The following is a 19,778-nucleotide window of genomic DNA, read 5'->3' as shown; positions in this document are numbered from 1 at the left end:
TAGAGCGCGCTGATTGGTTTGAACCAAGCCTTACTCATGCATTAATGTATCACACTGTAAGACGTAATAAGACTCACTCTGGCACAGACGCCCAGTCTGCACGCTGGAATACAACGCTATTATGTCATGGCCGTGACGCAGCTTCAAAAATTCGTTTCAAACAAGAAGTACGAATTTGCTTGAAATAACGCAAAAACAACCAATTTACACTTTTTAGTGAAATATAGGTGTCCTAATAGTGTTTTTAGCAGTGTGGGACTCATATACTACTGTCAACAGCTCAAAAAATGTGTTTTGGTGTTTCGTGACCCTTTAAGTTTTCTGTTTTTAGTTTTCAGTGTCATGTACACAAGTTGTTGTTTTTTTGCGTGACAAGGAAATTAGCAATGCACACACACACTGATAGTCCTACCTCCATGAGTGAGCCTTTGCAGTGCAGCAGTTTGTAGAGGACGGTGAGAGGAATACAGAGCATGGATGAGAGAGCGAGAAACCAGCCCAGTGCCTCACCCCACCACGGGTACACATACACCGCATTATACACTAACCTCTTGTAGTTGACCACATGAAACAAGAACACACCCTGCCGAACACACAAACACACCTGTAAAACCCTTTAGGCTACTTAATATGAAACCTCGTGTTAAGAGTATTATTATGGAAACCTCACCATACACACTACCGGCGTGATGTAGGACCAGCACCACTTCATATACGGCAGAGGACGATAGCCAATCATACAGGCCACATCATCCATGAAGCGATCAGCACCTTCAGACAGAGTCAGAGAAGCAGATGAGGACTCGGTAACACAAAGGCCTAATTCATGAAACTTTCTTAAATATAAGAGTAAATTTAGTATTAAAGTAGACCTTCCTGACAATTCTCCCCCTGATTCACAAATGTATATTAATACACTATTAGCATTAGCACCATCTTTAATTATAACTGAGTCAGTTATGAACTCCCTTATAAGGCTTGGCTGCAATATAACTCATGAACGTAGGAAATACTAACAATATGCTATATACCTAGCTATAAATGTTACATTAACACATGTCCACCAAAGCATTTTAAGCCATGTATAGCTTTAAAACGCCAGGTGCTGTTTTATAAATGTCCAGTTGGTGGCGTTTGAAAACGTTTTTGTTTTCTAGCTGAGACACTTCAGGGCCCGGTTTTTCAAAAGGTTCAATGCTGATAAAATTGATTCGGATTTAGTAATCCTTTTTTGCGATCCGTGATCACGTAATCCAGTTTACTTTTTGAGTCCGTTTTTTAAAGTAACGTCGGATTGGATCAATCTGATTCGTATAGGAACTTTTAAGGATCACTAAATCTGGATAACCAGTGCTCAAACGGGAAAGGAAATCACAATTTAGAGCTATAAATATGTAAAGTAGAATAGCCAGTGTGGGGTCAATCATTTTTTATTTGAAATAAAAACACACACATTTTGAAAAAACTAAAAACAAGAAAAAACCCACCCCATCCTCTTCCAGCAGTCTGATTATCTGAGACCTACAACACTGTACATTGAGGATATTTATAATAAGTTTCAAATGTAGATGTATTGAGTAAAAAAAAGACTAAATGTCAAAAACTCCACAATAATTTCAGACTTCCTCATCTGATGTGGAGAGACCAGCTTGTCTGAGTGTAGCCTTTAGAAGGCAGATTTGAATTCTGGCCTTGGTTTGCTGCAGTTTGGTCAGAGTCAGTTGTTCCTCTGCCAGACGAAGCTGTGCTTCTGCCCTTTCAGTCTCTTTTTGCACTTGTTGAAGGTGATTTTAAAAAAAATCAGTGATTGCCATTCTTTGCATTTTTTGGTTATTCTGTAATCATTGCATGTATCACTAATAAATATTCTTAAAACAAAAATATTTTATATTGTGATATATTAATTAGTGACAGAATAAAATTGATTGTTTTTTGTCAATTTTACGGAACCCCAGAAGGGACGTAGTGGAGGAGAAAAAAATTGGCTGGGTGAAAAAAAAAATAATGGGTGAAAGAAAAAAATGGGTGGGAGGAAAATATATATTTCTAAGTTTTTGCGTTCTCTCGCAAAGTTTTGCGTTCCCTCGCAAAGATGTTTTGTGTTCTCTCGCAAAGTTTTGCGTTATTTCGCAAAGATGTTTTGCGTTCTCTCGCAAAACTGTTTCTCCACAAACACTTCCTGTTCACTTCACTCATGTAAACCCTCCCGTTTTTGCTGAAATTATCCTGTATTTTACCATTCTACCCCACTTACTTTACATTAAATCTGTGCGTCGATCGTCGCCTTTCACTTTGCAACTTCTGAACCAGCGAATGCATGTATAAGCGCTGACTGACAGACGCGCTTCGTACAATAAACTCACTTGTTTGTTCTTTTCTTTGCTGTTTTATGGCAGTCGGCAACCAACGTTTTGGTGCATTACCGCCAACTCACTTGTTTGATAACAGAAGTGTCCCTTTAAATGGCGCGTACAGACGCTGATCTGGGATCAGTTTATTGTACGGAGCGCGTCTGTCAGTCAGCGCTTATACATGCATTCACTGGTTCAGAGGTAGTGAAAGGCGACGATCGACGCACAGTAATGTAAAGAAAGTGGTATAGAATGGTAAAATACGGGATAATTTTGGCAAAAACGGGAGGGTTAACGTGAGTGAAGTGAACAGGAAGTGTTTATGGAGAAACAGTTTTGCGAGGGAACGCAAAACATCTTTGCGAGAGAACGCAAAAACTTAGAAATATATATTTTCCTCCCACCCATTTTTTTCTCCTCCACTACGTCCCTTCCAGGGTTCCGTACAATTTTGACAGCTGTTTGGGGGATTATTTTATGAGGCCAAACTTTTTCTTCTTTGCTGTAGGCCTATACTGAAAGGCTAATAATGTTAAAGCCTACCTAATCACTGTAACCTGATGAATGAAAAAATACAATTAAAACCTTATGAATAAATAGGATATCTTGTAAGATACTGCATGATAGAAAAATATAGTATTATTTTATATATTTTTTAAGTTTTCAATACATTTTGGGCATGAAATCCACACTGAATCCACCTTTCTGGGCCCGGTTTTTCAAAAGTAATCCACTAGGATTTTGGAGAACGGATTGGATCAAATCCTGAGAATGGGTTTTTTAAAATAAAAACAGAAGGGTGGATTCAGCGTGGATTTCATGAGACAGTGAGTTTTTAATCTTCTGAAAATGTCATATTGCTAAAGTTGAGACGTCCAAATGCAAATAAAACCAAGCTAATCAAGCACTCAAAAAAATATATATTTTTGCTTGCTCAAACTGCTTGCTTAAAATGAGCAGAAACAACACAATTCTTGAGATTTCACTGGGACAACTTAAATTTTTTATGTTCAATCCACATAATTTCGTTAAAAGTGTCAAGTTAACTTGATTGATTTGTGTTGGGTCAACATGAATGAATTATGTGGAACCCTGCCTTTTTCACAGTGTGAGAAGCCGTATTTAACATGGACGGATTTACTCTGAAAACTTTAAAAATGTACTGCAACAGACTATAAACTTTATAAATCAGAATGAAGCCTTGATTTGACATCTACAATTTAAAAAAATATATATACCACTACTTCAGGTTTATTTAGGTTAGTTGTGCAGCGGTGACGCGGTGGAGCAGTAGGTAGTGCTATCGCCTCACAGCAAGAAGGTCGCTGGTTCGGGCATCGGCTGTGTCAGTTGGCGTGTTTTCCCCGCATTTCCGGGGTTTTGCTCCGGTTTCCCCCACAGTCCAAATACATGCAGTATAGGTGAATTAGGTAAGCTAAATTGTCCGTAGTGTATGAGTGTGAATGAGAGTGTGTGGGTGTTCCTAGTGATGGGTTGCAGCTGGAAGGGCATCCGCTGCGTAAAACATGTGCTGGATAAGTTGGTGCTTCATTCTGCTGTGGCGACCCCAGATTTATAAAGGGACTAAGCCTCAAGCCACAGCCATACCACCCTGCAGCCCAAGACCAGTTACTCACTGAAGCTAAGCAGGGCTGAGCCTGGTCAGTACCTGGATGGGAGACCACATGGGAAAGCTAGGTTGCTGTTGGAAGTGGTGTTAGAGAGGTCAGCAGAGGGCGCTCAACCTGTGGTTGTGTGAGTCCTAATGCCCCAGTAAAAGTGTCTTTCGGATGAGACGTTAAACCGAGGTGCTGACTCTCTGTGGTCATTAAAAATCCCATGGCACTTCTTGTAAAGAGCAGGGGTGTAATCTGGCCAAAGTCCCTCAATCTGCCCTTACGATCATGGCCTCCCAATCATCCGCATCCACTAAATTGGCTCTATCACTGTTTCTCCACTCCCCCAATAGCTGGTGTGTGGTGAGCGCACTGGCGCTGTTGTCCTGTGGCTGCAGTTGCATCATCCAAGTGGATGCTGCACACTGGTGGGGGTGTGAAGAGACCCCCCTTATGATTGTGAAGCGCTTTGGGTGTATGAACATACACAATAAATGCGCTATGTAAAAACACATTACATATAAGCCGAAAAGAAAATGAATGAATGAACAATTGTGCAGTGCTATTTGTAAATTTGAATGCAAGGAAGCCAAGCAAGACTTCTTTGGTCAACTAGTATCACCAGCTATGTGTTCACCAGCTATGAGACCATCATAAACCAGTCTGGACCAGTACAGAAAATCCAACGAGGTTAAATACGTAAGCCTTTCAGCAGGGTTGAATTTTTGTTAGGATTATGTTTCCTAGGAATGTTGTTGCAGGACTTGCAAAAATATGTTGATCCAGAAGCCCGTCCTACTTGATAGACTCATGGTTAGCATGTGGGCATGACTGCAGATTTTACCATAGACCCAGGCCACCACCACACACTCCCAGAAGGCTTGCCAGAGCAGAGTAATCCCACTCGCAGAGTAATAATCAAACAGCTGAAACACATACATTCCTCCCTGTGCAAAGAAAGAATGTAGAATATGAACATTTTATTTATGATCTGTACTGTGTAATTTATTTTAAGGCGGTTAGTTCACTCAGAAATTTCTTTTCTGTTATTAAGTATTCACCCTTATGTCGTTCCAATACCCTAAATTCATCTTCAGAGCACAAATGAAGATTTTTTACATGAAATATGCAGCCAGATCTCACAAGGAAACGTAACTATTTTATGTTTTGTTAGTTTAGTAGTTAATCTGTATGAATTCGTAAGTTCAGTCGTACTAAAATGCACAATTTTAAAAGGAGGACTGTCACCCGACCCCACCCCTAAACCCAACTGTTGACAATGCAAACACAGGAATCGGAAAAACAGAGTTACACCACACCAGGGGGTAATGCCAGAAAGTTCACTCTTCTCTTCTTGACCCCTAAGGCCCCGTTTACACTACACACGTTTTAGTTTTAAAACGGCGTTGTAGAATGAAAACGATCCGCGTCCACACTCGCGTTTTACCCAGCGTTTCTGAACAGCTCTCCGTCCACACCAAAACGCTGAAAACGCACATCATGTGACCACACACACACTCTCGGGCAAGCGCTCCAGCATTTCTACCCAGATGAGAGCTCTGCTTGTCGGACTGCTCATCAAGCATCTCCCGCTGGATCTAATCTCACTATATTTGCTAAACGTGATATTTCATTCATGTTGTTGTCTTTATCTAACGACATAGGCCAATTCCCTGACTTTGGTCATTGGAATCTATTAAGTTACTTGTTCACGGGTAACATGTTTTGGTTAAGCGCAAAGATAAGTTAATGATTAATCCAGGTACATTGACTGATCGCTTGCCTTTATTTCCTACAATGTATAAACTTATTGTATGTTATACTTTTATAATTATCGATTATTAAAACTGATATTCAGCAGAAGAGAGGGTATGTTTCGTATTTTCACTGAAATTGAAAGGAGGCAGTTGTTATCGGCTCCGTTTTGTTATAAATATCCACACAGTGAAGATGACGCTCCTATATGCAGCACGACGCCTCAACATTTCTGCTGTCTGTTAAGTTGCTAATATTAAAAAGAAAATAGGCAGTTCCTTAAATCATGTTTACATTTTATTGTTGAGAAAGTGAAACAACGTAGCCAAGGTGATGTGAATGAAGTTATAAAGTGCACTGTTCCCTGTGAAGATTTACCCGTGTCCTCGGTATGTTTTCCATATCAAACTGAGAAGGGGGAGACTGCAGCCTTGATCAAACTTGCGAAGTCTTAACTTACAAGAAGAGGATGTGAGACTGAACTGTGTGTGGGCTACTTAATATTGAGGAAAAGCCCCAATCAGAATGGCGAACGTTTGCAGCCCCGCCTCCGTTTTCAGATGTCTCCGTCATTCCCCATCCACACTGAGACGGAGCAGCAGCGTTTTAGAATGAAAACGGCCTCTCCAGCGTTTTCAAAACGCTCCGTTTTCGGCGCTCGAGAACTCCGGCGTAGTGTGGACGGATGGCGTAACCGTAGCAAAGCTTATGCGTTTTCAAACTAAAACGCACTAGTGTAAACGGGGCCTAAGTTACCTTCAGATCAGAGCAAATCATTTACATTTTCACTTAAAATGTCCAAGGTTTTAATTTGGTGTATCTTCCAGCACTATATTCATGTTTGGTATCATATTAAATGTCTTTGTGTGATTGGTAAAGTGGTCTTCATTTCACAGTAATATTTCACCAGTATATGTTGAATTGGTTTTTGACTTTGATAAGATCTTTGCCAGATGCCCCCCCCCCCCTCCTTAGAGATGGTTAACTCCACAAAATCACCAGGCAAGGGTCTCTGTGACACTTCGTCTTGAATTTATGGCTGTTTGTTTTGAGTTGAGTATATAAGGTAAAGATGTGATATGGATCGGGGGGATCTTGTAGAAAGACACCCCGTTGCAGCATCTCTGAGACTTATGCTGCAACGTACTTCTCTGGTCAGGTATGCATCTATAATTCTTTGATTTATCTTTGAGTAATGGATGTTGTATTGTTACAGTCTGAATTACTGAATTGGCTTCCTGATGGTTTTATTGTGTAATTGGCAGAATACAATTTTACCTGACAAATAAAATGTTTAGTTTTGATTCATTCTGAATTCTCCTGAACTATTTATATCCAGTAGATTAAGTGGAGTCTTACGCTACCTTTATGGTCTGGCATGGTTAGAGTTTGATTTTAAGGCACATTTGACTGTACAGAGCCGTTTTGGGCATGTCAGCATGGAGATCTTTTAATCATCTAATTGCTGATTCTAGCAAGATGCATGGGCTTGGTTATTTTTTGCTATTTGTTTAGGAATGTGTGAGCATTCGGCCACCGGCCTATTTGAATATTAGTTAATCCTGCACCCTCTGACTATTTTCAGAGTGTCGACATACTGTCCGTGAGAAAATACGCAAACCCGGGGCGTGGAACTCTGAGCGGCGTTTGGTCCCTAATGAACGTATAATTGAAGAGAACGGGAACAGATGTAAATCAAAACTCTATATTAAGTCATAAATGATGAATGTGATCCGTTCTTACAATTAGAAATACAGTCTAAATTTTAGGGTCACTTAAATTGGAGTCAGATTAAATTCGGAGCTAAAACACAAATATAAATAAATTCTAATAAATAACAAAATTCTTTTCAGAAGCACTAGAAAAGGCTAACATGCATTTAACCTTCAACCATGCTGTTAGTTTCGTCATTGTTCTAATAGATGGACTTTTACAGGGGATGAGCAAATCAGACTAAATTGTACAAATGTGATTTCATAACAATCGGCCGCTAATTTAAAAAGTTGACGAATTGCTGTGAGATATCGTTGAAATACAAGAGCACTCTTCTCCTCTACAGACAGCAATGGTCACGAGACGTTCAAAGTCCATAAATAAAGGAACCAAAAGCATTGTCAAAGCATTTCATGTGATTTCAATGGTTCAACAGTAATCATGTGATGCTCTCAAGAGCACTGTTTGCACCGAAGTATTGAAAAAACAACTTTATTTTCTCTGTTCTGCATCGAGGAGTATTCCAGAAAGCAGGTTATGTGACATATCCGGGTAAGTTTAAGAGTAAGTGGATAACCTCAGCTTTGGTTCCAAAAACAGAGGCAACTTTTGGAGTATGCTAAATAGCCATAGCAACTTACTCTCTGATAATAACCTGCTTTGGAGCAGGTTATGTTACAGAGTTTGTCTGTTTCAGAGTTTACTGAGCTTTGCGTGCTCTTGATGAGAATTTCGATGGATGTGAAAGCACAGATATAAGTTTTTTTCATCTTGAGAGGGTTGTAAGTACATAGTTCTTTTCATAACCAAATGGATATTTGACTGAGCGTTGTCGTTTTTTAAAAGAATCGTTCATGTATTTAAAAACCTTTGAAAAAAAACGTGACAAACCGAGGGTCTGCGCTTACCATAAAACACATTCAGTGCAGCTCTTTGTTTTTGCGTCAGGGCATTTAACTGTACAATGTGGCTATAGTGTGTAGAACTATTTGTACAGTATGCCTGGCACTGAACTGTTTTATACACTTTGGTACAGTCCCTCAGCCATAAACCTCTGCATATCACTACACAAATGTTTCAGAGCGAAGCAATAGCATAGTGGTCAGTGCACCATTAAAGAACAACGGTGCTCACAGCAGAGCGAGTTCGAATCTCACAGAGATTTTTTTTCTCTTTCTCTCACTCTCTGTGTGGTTTAAGGTCAATTCAACCACTGATTAGCCTTCATTAAGGGACAGAGCAGCTCCTCTGAGTTATTTGGTGGCCCCCAGTAGTTAGTAAGGCCTCCTGTCAGAAAGCTACACGACAGAAAGAACATTCTAGAGTGTTTAATACAGTTCCAGTAATCAAATCTTACCTTTTAACCATTTAAACTCTGCTGTTATTTTGGGATTCCCATCTGGTATTGCCTACCCAAATTTAAAAGCTTCCCAAATCCACATGCAGAGGTGTAAATGCAAAAAAAAATTTGTATCATTTAAAAGAAAACCCTTTATATTTTTATAAAACACTATTGAAAGTGTTTAAAATAACTGTATATGTTGTCTTTGTTATAATAAACACCTAAAAAAAAAAGGCGCTTTTTGTATTTTTTTTTTATAAACTCAAATTCGAAAGTGTACCTTTTAGGTTCTGTGTGGTCTGGTTCCTGCACATGTCTGTAATCATAGGAAAAAAGAAAAAGGTCTCTACCATAATCTATGCAAAAGCTATTGCATTCCAACTGATGAGAGGTGCTGTACAAGCCACAGTGGTCGATCATTGTTTTCATATTTCACTATTCTTTTGTTTGATCAAACATAATTCACTGTGTTTGGACCACGTCAGACATATAAAAGGATTACTTATGCACATCACCTCAAAAACTGAGGAAAATGGCCCTGAAGCGCACAGCATAAGGTAAGAGATGACAGCTGTCTGTGCTATCTGGGGCTGCTTAGTGATCATAAATGTATTGTTTTCACTTCTGCGCCATGGAAACACCACAATTCATTCGACAACTGTTTGATATGTGAATATATTTCAGCAAAAAGAATGCTAGAACCGTATGAGCACCGGCAACAGCTTTCATTTGAGCTATAACTTGTACACTTGTCATATGAAAAATATGAAAATGAATCAATGTAAAATACCTAGCTCCGGTATCCAAAATACTGTGTATTTAAGTGTCAATAACTTTTGTACAGTAGAATAAAAACCAAAGTGAAGCATATGCGCAAAAAAATATAGATTCTACACTTTCAAACAGAATCGCTTACAATGCTCTGGTGCAATGCTAGCCCTTTAAATCTTAAAGCGAATGTCAATGACGTCACGGACCCGGTACCGGCTCTGCGGAGTTTAACTGGTTGAGAATGTTTCTGTGTTTAATTTTGACTTCGGACAGAGTTCTTCTAGCTCCAGAAGGATTACAATTTTTATAAGCCTTATATATATATATATATATATATATATTAGTCAATACACATTATTATTGTGGCATTAAGAAATTAATGGCAGGAAAATTAAATACATGAATGGTTACACAACATACTCAAAAAGGATGTTAAAGTCACATTTAATTTTTTCATTGCAATAAAAAGGAAATTGGCATGTATAATTTAATAATCTAACGAATTCTCTAATAATTGTTTTTAATCTTATAATTCTTTCCTTCGTTGATGTGTATTGCTTTTTCTTCATAATCAGCCTTAATTCCTCGTACGCCAGCATTAAAACCTCCAACTCCAACTGTAAAAAAGCTGTAAAAAACTGTAAGAAGCGTTGGTCTTTTTTTGTCACCGTGACTTTCTATGGTGACTCGTGAATTCGGTAATCTACTGAAAAAGCCTTTAGGTACGCAACGTGCAGCCGCATTAACCCGTGGTTATCTGCAGGAGGTTCATTTAACTATCTCTTATTAGCTGTTTTGGAACCGACATATGGTAAGCAGGTTTTGGGTTAATCAACCGAGAGTTCTTGGTTTAGCAGGTAGTAAGTTAACCCAGCTTTCTAGAATACCCCCTAGATCCGTGTGTTTACTACAGGAAATATGACCCCTGTGTAAACATAAAGCAAACACAACCTTGATCTAATGCAGGAGAGAAGATATAGGTACAATTTTAAATTTAAATGTTTGTTTTGGGCTCACAAAAGTGTTCTTGTAGATTCATATGATTACAGTTGAACTTCTGAAATCACATAGACTGCTTTAACAAAGTGTTTGGTTCTTTAAGGACTTTGAACATCTTGGGACCATTGCTGTCTATAGAAGATGAGAGAGCCCTCGGATTTCATCAATGACAAATGAAGCTCTCAGGGGACTGGAACAACATAAGGGTGAGTAATTAATAACAGAATTGTAATTTTTGGGCGAGCTGACTTTTAACAGTCATCTTTAGACGTACCTCTGTTACCATGGAAAGGTCAATGGTAAAACAGGTAAAGCAGCATATTGCCACAACAACTTCACGGCGCAGAGAGCCTATGAAAGACTTTGGGGGCAGCATGTCCATTATTCCAGTGATGAAGCCTTCGACACCAACAAACTGAGAGAAAAATAGAGAGAAAAAAAAGCAAAAATTAGTCCAGATAAAAAAAGTTTTGTTGATGATCTAATCAAGAAATATGTGGGCAACAAGGCCATCTGAATGTGTCAAACACTGTTGCTCATCTACAAAAGCTGAGATTAATCTAAGGCTGTGTGTGGACCATTCACTCAGATGTGTTCCTGCATTCCTGCGCTATTTATTAATGTCTACTTTATGTACCCAAGCCTCACACTGACAGATTAAAAGGCTGGAGGTTGGATGGCTGCTGTGCTGTTGGTTGCTAGTATGGGTTTCTACTCAACTTAAACATGAGAATTTTGTACTTATATTACACGGCTACTTATAAAAACAGTATTGTTAATATTAATAAAAGAATGATATGTTCTTCTATGTTACAAAGTGCTTTTTTTAATTTCAAATTGACAATTTGTACTTTTAAAGTAATTTTTAGGTCATTTTTTTATTAATCTGTCAAGTGTTAAAGAAATACACTTATTTTGGTCTGCTGAAGGACTTAGAGTACTTGATCAGAGTTTTTATTTCATTTAAAGTTCAACAGAGGAGTTGTGAAAAGGTTGCATTTGAAACACTGACTAATACCAATGCTTCGTGCGCAAATGTCAGCTCTAGACAAAGTAAGTATCAAGCATTTGTTGTTTTCCAAACTGCCTTTTTGAAAGAGGTTTGTAGACTAATGACACTGTTGCTAAAGCTCGCAATCCCTACCTGTTTTCACTGATACAGCATTGGATACTGCATGCTGGAAGAATTATATCTATAATTATATATTATATATAATTGCATTTGAAAGCTTCTGATATTTTCACAGTGTGAGATTGTCCTGATATAGGGTGTTTTCATAAATATTTACATATATGGATATGCAGTTACAGCCTGTCCTAACAGGCAATATAGGTAGTCGCCTAGGGCCCCACGTTTCGTGGAGGGCTCCACGAATGGTGTTTTAATATAATATTTACTGTGAACGTAAGCACGAGGACGAGCGCAAACGTTTAAATCTTAAACGGTGCGTACTGCGCAATGCACAAACCCTATTAAACGCAATACAATACACGGTGTCATGAACAACGACGGTGAGAAAAAAATAACCTCCACATTTCATTAAAAGAATATCTCTGTATAAATCATACATGACAAATGGCTGAAAACGATAATAAACAATATTAATTCCTTACATTTATATGGCGCTTTTCTGGACACTCAAAGCACTTTACACATAGGGGGGAATCTCCTCATCCACCACCAGTGTGCAGCATCCACCTGGATGATTGAAAGCAGCCATTTTGCACCAGCCAGCACACCAACTGATTGGTGGAGAGGAGACGATGAAGCCAATTATGATATGGGGAGAGTTAGGAGGCCATGATGGACAGAGGCCAGTGGGCTTTTTAATGACCACAGGAGTCAGGTTTAACATCTCATCCGTAAAACGACGCTCACTAAGCATTAAAGAGTCACTGTCACTATACTGGGGCATTAGGACCCACACATACCGCAGGTCGGGCACCCCCTGCTAACCTCACTAACACCACTTCCGGCAGCAACCTAGCTTTCCCATGTGGTCTCCCATCCAGGTACTGACCAGGCGCAGACCTGCTTAGCTTCACTAGGAAACCCTGTGAGAGTTGCAGAGAGCTAGCTGCCAGCTCAATACACAACAACAGTATGAATAAAAGCAGAAAATATTAGAAACATAGCCAGTAGCACCACACGTTATTTTACGAAACCACACCTGCGACCAGCTGTTGGGTGAACTAGAATGACGTAACGTATTCCTACACAGATTCCACAGATCTTTCCAAATTGTTTGCGTTCTATATAAAGCCGAAAAAGTGTCTTAAAGTCCTAAGTAATATAGCGTCACAAGTGTCCTTGCTAATTTTAACAAATCTTAATCTAATTTTTAAAATTGAAATTACATGGCATCCAAACGGCATCTTTCCGGAGCCAAAAAAGGAAGAAAAGAAAAGCAGAGGAAGAAAAGCAAGATCAAAGTAAAGTTGTGCTCTGCTGTTCATAATAACATTATTCAGCAGTGCAGTATTAGGACTTGTTTTAATAAATGCAAGGATGCCCATGATCACAGAAATACTTTAATGATATATGAGATATTTGCAGTCATCATGGCAAAGATAAAATAAATCAGCTATTAGCGATAAGTTATTAAAACTATTATGTTTAGAAATGTGTTGAAGAAATCTTCTCTCCGTTAAAAATGAAATTGGGGAAAAATAAACAGGGGGGGCTAATAATTCTGACTTCAACTACATATTACACAAAATCATCCTGCTGAAACAGCCGGATGCAACAAAAATACAAAGTTAAACATTCGCTGAATCCAGTAAAATGCAGGTAAATGCTTGTGTATCTACAAGACTGTAAAATTCAATTCATTATGTCTAGTAGTGTCTAGTATGAGCACAAAATAGTGAAAGTTATGGCAGAATTTATCAAGTCTGAGAAAAATGAGTGGGTGTGGCCTCACCTGACTGTCCAATCCCAACACTAGCAGCATGAGAAAGAAGAGCACCGCCCACAGTGGTGCTAAAGGCATGAGTGACACTGCTTTAGGATAGGCAATAAATGCTAAACCAGGACCTAAGAGGAAGAAAATACAAATATTATTGTGCAAGCTAATGCAGGATTTTTTTAAATGCCCCAACTGGAATTTCCATTTGAAAGCGTCCAAAGACATGCGCTATAGGTGAGTTGAATAAACTAAATTGGCCGTATGTGTGTAAATGAATGTGTATGGATGTTTTCCAGTACTGGGTTGCAACTGAAAGGGCATCCGCTGTTTACATATGCTGGATAAGTTGGCGGTTCATTCTGCTGTGGCGACCACTGATGAATATGGTGATAAAGGGACTAATGAATTAATGAATTTTCGATTTGGGTGAATTCTAACACATTGCTCACTCAGTGTCATTCATACTGCCTGGCGGAAATTGGCTTCTGTTTCAATGTTTGCATTGACTTTGTATGTAATCTACATCATAGTGATTTTAATCAATAATTTCACAATTTTTTTTTTTTTTAAATGATTCGTTCATTTTGAACAAATCTTTTGTATAACTCAAGAATGATGAGTCCTCTCAGAGAGTGATTCGTTCACTTGCGCATGCTCAAATGTGTACAGGTGGATTGGAAGATTAGTTCCTTCTTTGAATCTTTTATCACATTGGTCCTCAAACCCCAGGCTGCAGACCGGTATCGGTCTGTGGATCAGTTGGTACAGGGCCACACGAGAAGTCATTAATTAGTTCTGTTTTATTTATTATCTGAGTCTGAAATGACAACAGATTGTTAAGTTTCAATGAGTGGCAGTTTTAATGTTATTGATTAATGCACTTGACAGATTTCATTCATTTGTTTTCCTTCTGCTTTGTCCCTGGTTTATCACAGCGGAATGAACCGCCAGTTACTTGACAGATTTATAAATTTTAAATTTCAGCTGGTTTGTGTAATGTGTTTTATGTTTGATAAAATAATTTCTAATGGCATCTTCATTTTCAGCTCACTGCTCTGTCCTGTCTCAACAGGTGGATTTAGAGGGGTTTGCATAAAGAGCAGACGTGGATTTAACTGGTTTTGACACAAAAGAAAACCTACCTTGTTAAAAAACAAAGAATTGTCTAAAGTAGTGGTTCTCAAACTGTGGTAAGTGTACCACTAGTGGTACGTGGAGGAATCACTGAGTAACGAACGAAAAAATGTATATAGATTTAATCATTTGATGCATACGATAACACCAATGTGATCAGCATTGGCTGTTTTCTAAAGCCTACGATCAAATCGATGTGCTTAGAATGTTTACTTTAGTCAATTGGCGCAAAACTAGAGAAAGAGGTGCGTGGTGCTTGCAGAGCAGATACTGTACGGGCTAGAGCAGTGGTCCCCAACCCTCGGGCCAAAGACCGGTACTGATCAATTGGTACCGGGCTGCACATAAAATCATTAATTATTTAAGTTTTATTTATAGTCTGAGTCCGAACGATCATTTATTTTTGAAAAATGACCGTATTCTTTTGTTACATCTCGGTCACTTGATTGCCAAAATTTAACCCACAGGCTAGCAAAATGAGTAAGAGCTGCAGCACGACACGCTTGCGTATTCCAGGCATCCCAAGTTGAAAGCATCTTAACTTTTCAGAATGCTGCACCGCGAGTCACGTAATAAGATCGCCTGATCCGCTTTATATTTCGTTGAATGAATGAACTCGTTTTCGAACTGTGCAGTGCTGTAGCTGCTTTACTGGGCCTACTACGCTACTTTATTTCAATACTGGTCATTATGGTGGTACTTGGAGAGACCATTTTTTTCTGAGGTGGTACTTGGTGAAAAAAGTTTGAGAACTACTAATCTATAGTAACATTTTTGGGAAAAATAAAAGGTATTTTATCAGCTAATAACCTTATCATTACATATAAAAAATAAACATCTGAACCTTATCAGAGAAGCCTGATAGAAAATGCTCATTTACAAGAAAAAGAGGAGGATTTAGAGGTTTTTGCATCTGAACTCTTCATTTTCTTTTTCTTATAGCATTCTAGTAATGACTTGTTTGTTGTGTTATCAACATTTGGTGTAGTTGTAGATGAGTTTGGAAGCAACTCGTAACATTTTAATAATATTTTGGCAAATTGAATGAAATGACTGGAAAAAAGATTTGTTCACCTCACTGAACGAGACTCAACGGTCCGTAAAATGATCCGAACTTTCATCAATACTGTTTTTACAATCTCTCAAATGTACTTATTTACTTTTTCATCTAAATATATTTTTTTGGTCACAGTGAACCATTTCTTTTCCCAGAGATGGGTTGCGGCTGGAAGGGCATCCGCTGTGTAAAAATGTGCTGGATAAGTTGGCGGTTCATTCTGCTGTGGCGACCCCGGATTAATAAAGGGACTAAGCCAAAAAGAAAATGAATAAATGAATGAACCATTTCTAATAATATACCTGATTAAACAGTCGCTACTAATTGTAGACAAAGATTTTGGATAGCTTGGTTAGCCTAAATGTTTGGTGTGTAAATGGTACGGTTTGGAGCCCAACCTCATATTTTTTCATAGGGCCAGAAATGGTGCGGTTCCCGGCTCATGTGGGAACACAACACAAACCATACCTGACTGTTCTTAGAACCGTTCAAAACGATAATGGAAAAGCAGCTAATAGCACTGCATTGGTACCATTAATTAACTATAATACAACAGTACGTTCTGTTCATGAAGAAACAGATTTGAAAGAGGACAGAAGCACATCTCACCACTTTCTGCCACATTACTGATGTCAACATCTTGTTCGGCAGCCATGAATCCCAGAACTGAGAAAACAACAAATCCTGCAAAGAAGCTTGTGCCGCTGTTTATGAGAGCCAGAATAAATGCATCCCTATAGTAAGAGAGAGAGAGTGAGAGAGAGAGAGAGAAATAATCGTGGGATTATCTTGTAGAAAAACATGCAGTACACAGGGTTACAAGGGGGTGATGCTGAACTCATGCAACCTCTGATCTCTGAGCTGATCACATGCATGCAAATACACACGCACTACTGTCCCACAGGGATGATATAAGGAAGCCATAAGAAAACAAAGTGAAACTTATTTGGCAGGGAGGTCTTTGTTTCTTAACTGTGTTTATATATAGACAAAAGAACAATAAACCATCCTCGATATCACTACACATACATTGGGGTCCAGAAATCTGAGAGCTTGTTAAGCTGATTTTATCATATTATGAAGAAAATGCTGTAGAGACCACATGGAAATGCCCAGTTTCTCTGAATTTACTGTACTTTATAGTACTGTAAATGTATTTAATAGTACAAGTATGTGTTTGGGTAAAATATTGTTTTTTAACAGACCTATATAGTCTGATCACATCTTACAAATTTCAAATTGCTTTTTTTTTTTTTTTTTTTAAGAACATATGATTATTCTTGGCCACAATATGTAACAAAATTGTGTTCTTTTTCGGGATTTTTGTTTGTTTGTTTGTTTGTTTGTTTTTTAAATTAGCACTGTTACAACAAATACTGGAATTTTGTAACATTTCCCAACTAGCAAAATTCATGTGGCTTAAATCCGGCCCACACCAGAAACTTACATCTGGCCCACATACCGCATGGAATGATGGCTCTTGGGTGGTCTGCTCCTGTTTGTCAGATCCGGGCCACAAATAAGCCAAAGCAATACCACATATCAGCCAGAATTCAACCAAATGAACCAGAACTGACCCTATTCTGGGCCACAATTTGCTTTTATTCTGGTCCAGATCTGTCGTACACCTTTTACTTGCTGGGTGTGGCAAAGTACAAAAATCCCAGCATGCATTGCAGTGTGAATACATTGTATAGCTTAATATTGCTCCAGTTTTCATTATTTGCTGTTGATTCTGCTGTTTACGTTGACGTTGTTGATTTTGTCAGTTTAAATATCCTGCTTGAGATGTTTGTGAGTTTTGTTCATTTTGTTAATTGTCACTGTTGTTGAGGTTCATACGCTGATTATTGGTGTCTCTGTGAGCAGAAGATGAACTATAGATTTATAATTCTGTCATGTGCAAGCATGTTATTATTACGGTACTTTTAATAATGGATTAAACATTGGTTAACATCAGTAAATTATATTATTTCATCACAGATTGTGCTTCACTTAATTTTATTTTATTTATTTATTTATTTATTTATTTTCTTTACTTGGCGTTTTTTTTTTTTTTTTTTTTTTTTTTTTTTTTTTTTTTTACTTGGCTAAATAACTATAGTTGAAGTCAGAATTAATAGACCCCCATTGAATTTTTTTTCTTTTTAAATATTTCCCAAATGATGTTTAACAGAGCAAGGAAATCTTCACAGTATGTCTGATAATATTTTGTCTTCTGGAGAAAGTCTAATTTGTTTTATTTCAGCTAGAACAAAAGCAGTTTCTAATTGTTTTAAAAACATTTTAAGTTCATATTATTAGCCCCTTAATTTTTTTTATGATAGTCTATAGAACAAACTACCCTAACCTGTCTGGTTAACCCAATTAGTTAAGCCTTTAAATGTCACTTTAAGCTGTATAGAAGTGTCTCGAAAAAATATCCAGTCAAATATTATTTACTAACATGATGGCAAAGATAAAATAAATTGGTTATTAAAAATGTGTTATTAAAACTATTATGTTTAGAAATGTGTTAAAAAAATCTTCTCTCCGTTAAACAGAAATTTGCGAGAAAAAAAAATAAACAGGGTAATTCAGGGGGCCTAAAAATTCTGACTTCAACAGTATATATATACAAAATTTACATTAATTATTTTTATTTATTTTTATAAGTTAGTTATTTTAAATGTGACTCATTCACAGTGTTGATGTCCATCAGCACACTATGATTACTTTCTGTAGTTCACTCATATACAGTGTAAAGATAAGAAATGGGGGCTTTAACATTCTAAAAATGATCTGTAAGTGTGTCTGTGATGTTTTGCTCACTGGTAACAGTTGTTGTTGAATCGGTTGTAGCTGCCGAGAGCTGTCAGGGCCCCCAGACCAATAGCATAAGAGAAGAAGATCTGTGTAGCAGCATCAATCCATACCTGCCATCAGAATCATCAAGATAACAGCAATTATATAACCCTGTCACTCGACTCTTGTTAAACATCAAACATAAGTAAATCTCTGCTTATAATGGAATTCTTACAAAACAGCTGACTCTTTAAATACCTTTTAGGGTTTTAAGTTCAGTGAAGTTTTTAATATCATACTTTTGAACTTTGTACCAATATTTTGATTTTATTCTTCTCCTAAATCAATAGTTCACCCAAAAATCTAAATTATTTCATTGTTTCCCCATGCTCCACTTGTTTCAAACACGTTTGAGTTTTTTCTTGTGTTGAACACAAATGAAGATACACTTTTGAATTTAAAAAAAAAAAAACTGAGAAAAATAATATGTTTTGTTGGCTGTTTTTTCCAACATTCTTAAATTTGTCTTGTCTTGTGTTCAAATCCAGAAAGTCATGTCTGATGGAGTTTTTTTTTGTATTGGTGTAGCAAGCATCTTAATAACAGTTTAAAAATTTTTTAAACAGTTTTTAAGTTCTTAAATTTAGGGATGGAGAAGCAGAGATAACTATACTTAATATATATAATATATATATATACATTTTTGATCATCATTCTACTTATTTATACCTCCCATTTATTCATTAATTTATTCATTCATTCATTTTCTTTTCAGCTTAGTCCCTTTATTAATCCAAAATCGCCACAGCGGAATGAACTGCCAACTTATCCAGCATATGTTTTACGCAGCGGATACCCTTCCAGCTGCAACCCATCACTGGGAAATATCGGCTGGGCGATTAATCAAAGTTCAATTTTTTGAACATCTTGTCAGTAAAGCCGGTGGAAGTAAATCTCCAGCATGTGCTTTCAGATGGAGCAGCATTTACTACACACGCAGTCGTAGTTCACTAATAAGCTATACAAAATTGGTTTAAAAAAAAACTGTTTAATCAGACAATAACTACATTAAGATGATCATTATTTGCAGGGCTTGACATTAACTTTTTTTGATCACCAGCCACTGTAGCTAGTAGTTTTCCAGTGTTAGCCACTAGGGTTGGGTACCGAAACCTGGTGCCAATAAAGCATCGGTACCTTTGTAATCGGTATGTACCGGACCGAATCAGCATATGAATATGAAGCATATGTTTTACGCAACGGATGCTCTTCCAGCTGCAACCCATCTCTGGGAAACATCCATACACACTCATTGACACTCACACACTACGGACAATTTAGCCTACC

General features: G+C 37.7%; 1 protein-coding gene across 13 annotated transcripts in view; it reads right to left on the bottom strand.

Annotated features, from left to right (window-relative positions):
• si:ch211-117c9.5 overlaps window positions 1–19,778 on the bottom strand; it is a 64,944-nt gene that overhangs the window by 23,753 nt on the left and 21,413 nt on the right. For 3 of the 13 annotated variants that reach the window (XR_015523135.1, XR_015523137.1, XR_015523138.1), the window contains 7 exons: window positions 18,459–18,562; window positions 16,257–16,381; window positions 13,472–13,584; window positions 10,822–10,962; window positions 4,736–4,914; window positions 671–771; window positions 413–583 (listed from right to left, as the gene is read on the bottom strand). Coding sequence is in view for 4 of the 13 variants with exons in the window: in XM_087306521.1 (XP_087162647.1) it covers window positions 341–583; window positions 671–771; window positions 4,812–4,914; window positions 10,822–10,962; window positions 13,472–13,584; window positions 16,257–16,381; window positions 18,459–18,562 (930 nt within the window). In the remaining 9 variants the exon portion in view is untranslated. Of the gene's footprint in view, window positions 1–309; window positions 584–670; window positions 886–949; window positions 2,242–3,320; window positions 4,915–10,821; window positions 10,963–13,471; window positions 13,585–16,077; window positions 16,382–18,458; window positions 18,563–19,778 lie in introns of those variants that run through there. The other 10 variants (XM_087306520.1, XM_087306522.1, XM_087306523.1 and 7 more) reach the window with 8 other exon arrangements.

Source organism: Danio rerio, chromosome 23, assembly GCF_052040795.2.
Source record: "Danio rerio strain M-AB ecotype USA chromosome 23, GRCz13ab, whole genome shotgun sequence".
Lineage (NCBI taxonomy): Eukaryota > Metazoa > Chordata > Actinopteri > Cypriniformes > Danionidae > Danio > Danio rerio.
Note: the sequence above shows the minus strand (reverse complement) of the source record. Positions and strands in the feature narration are given on the sequence as shown.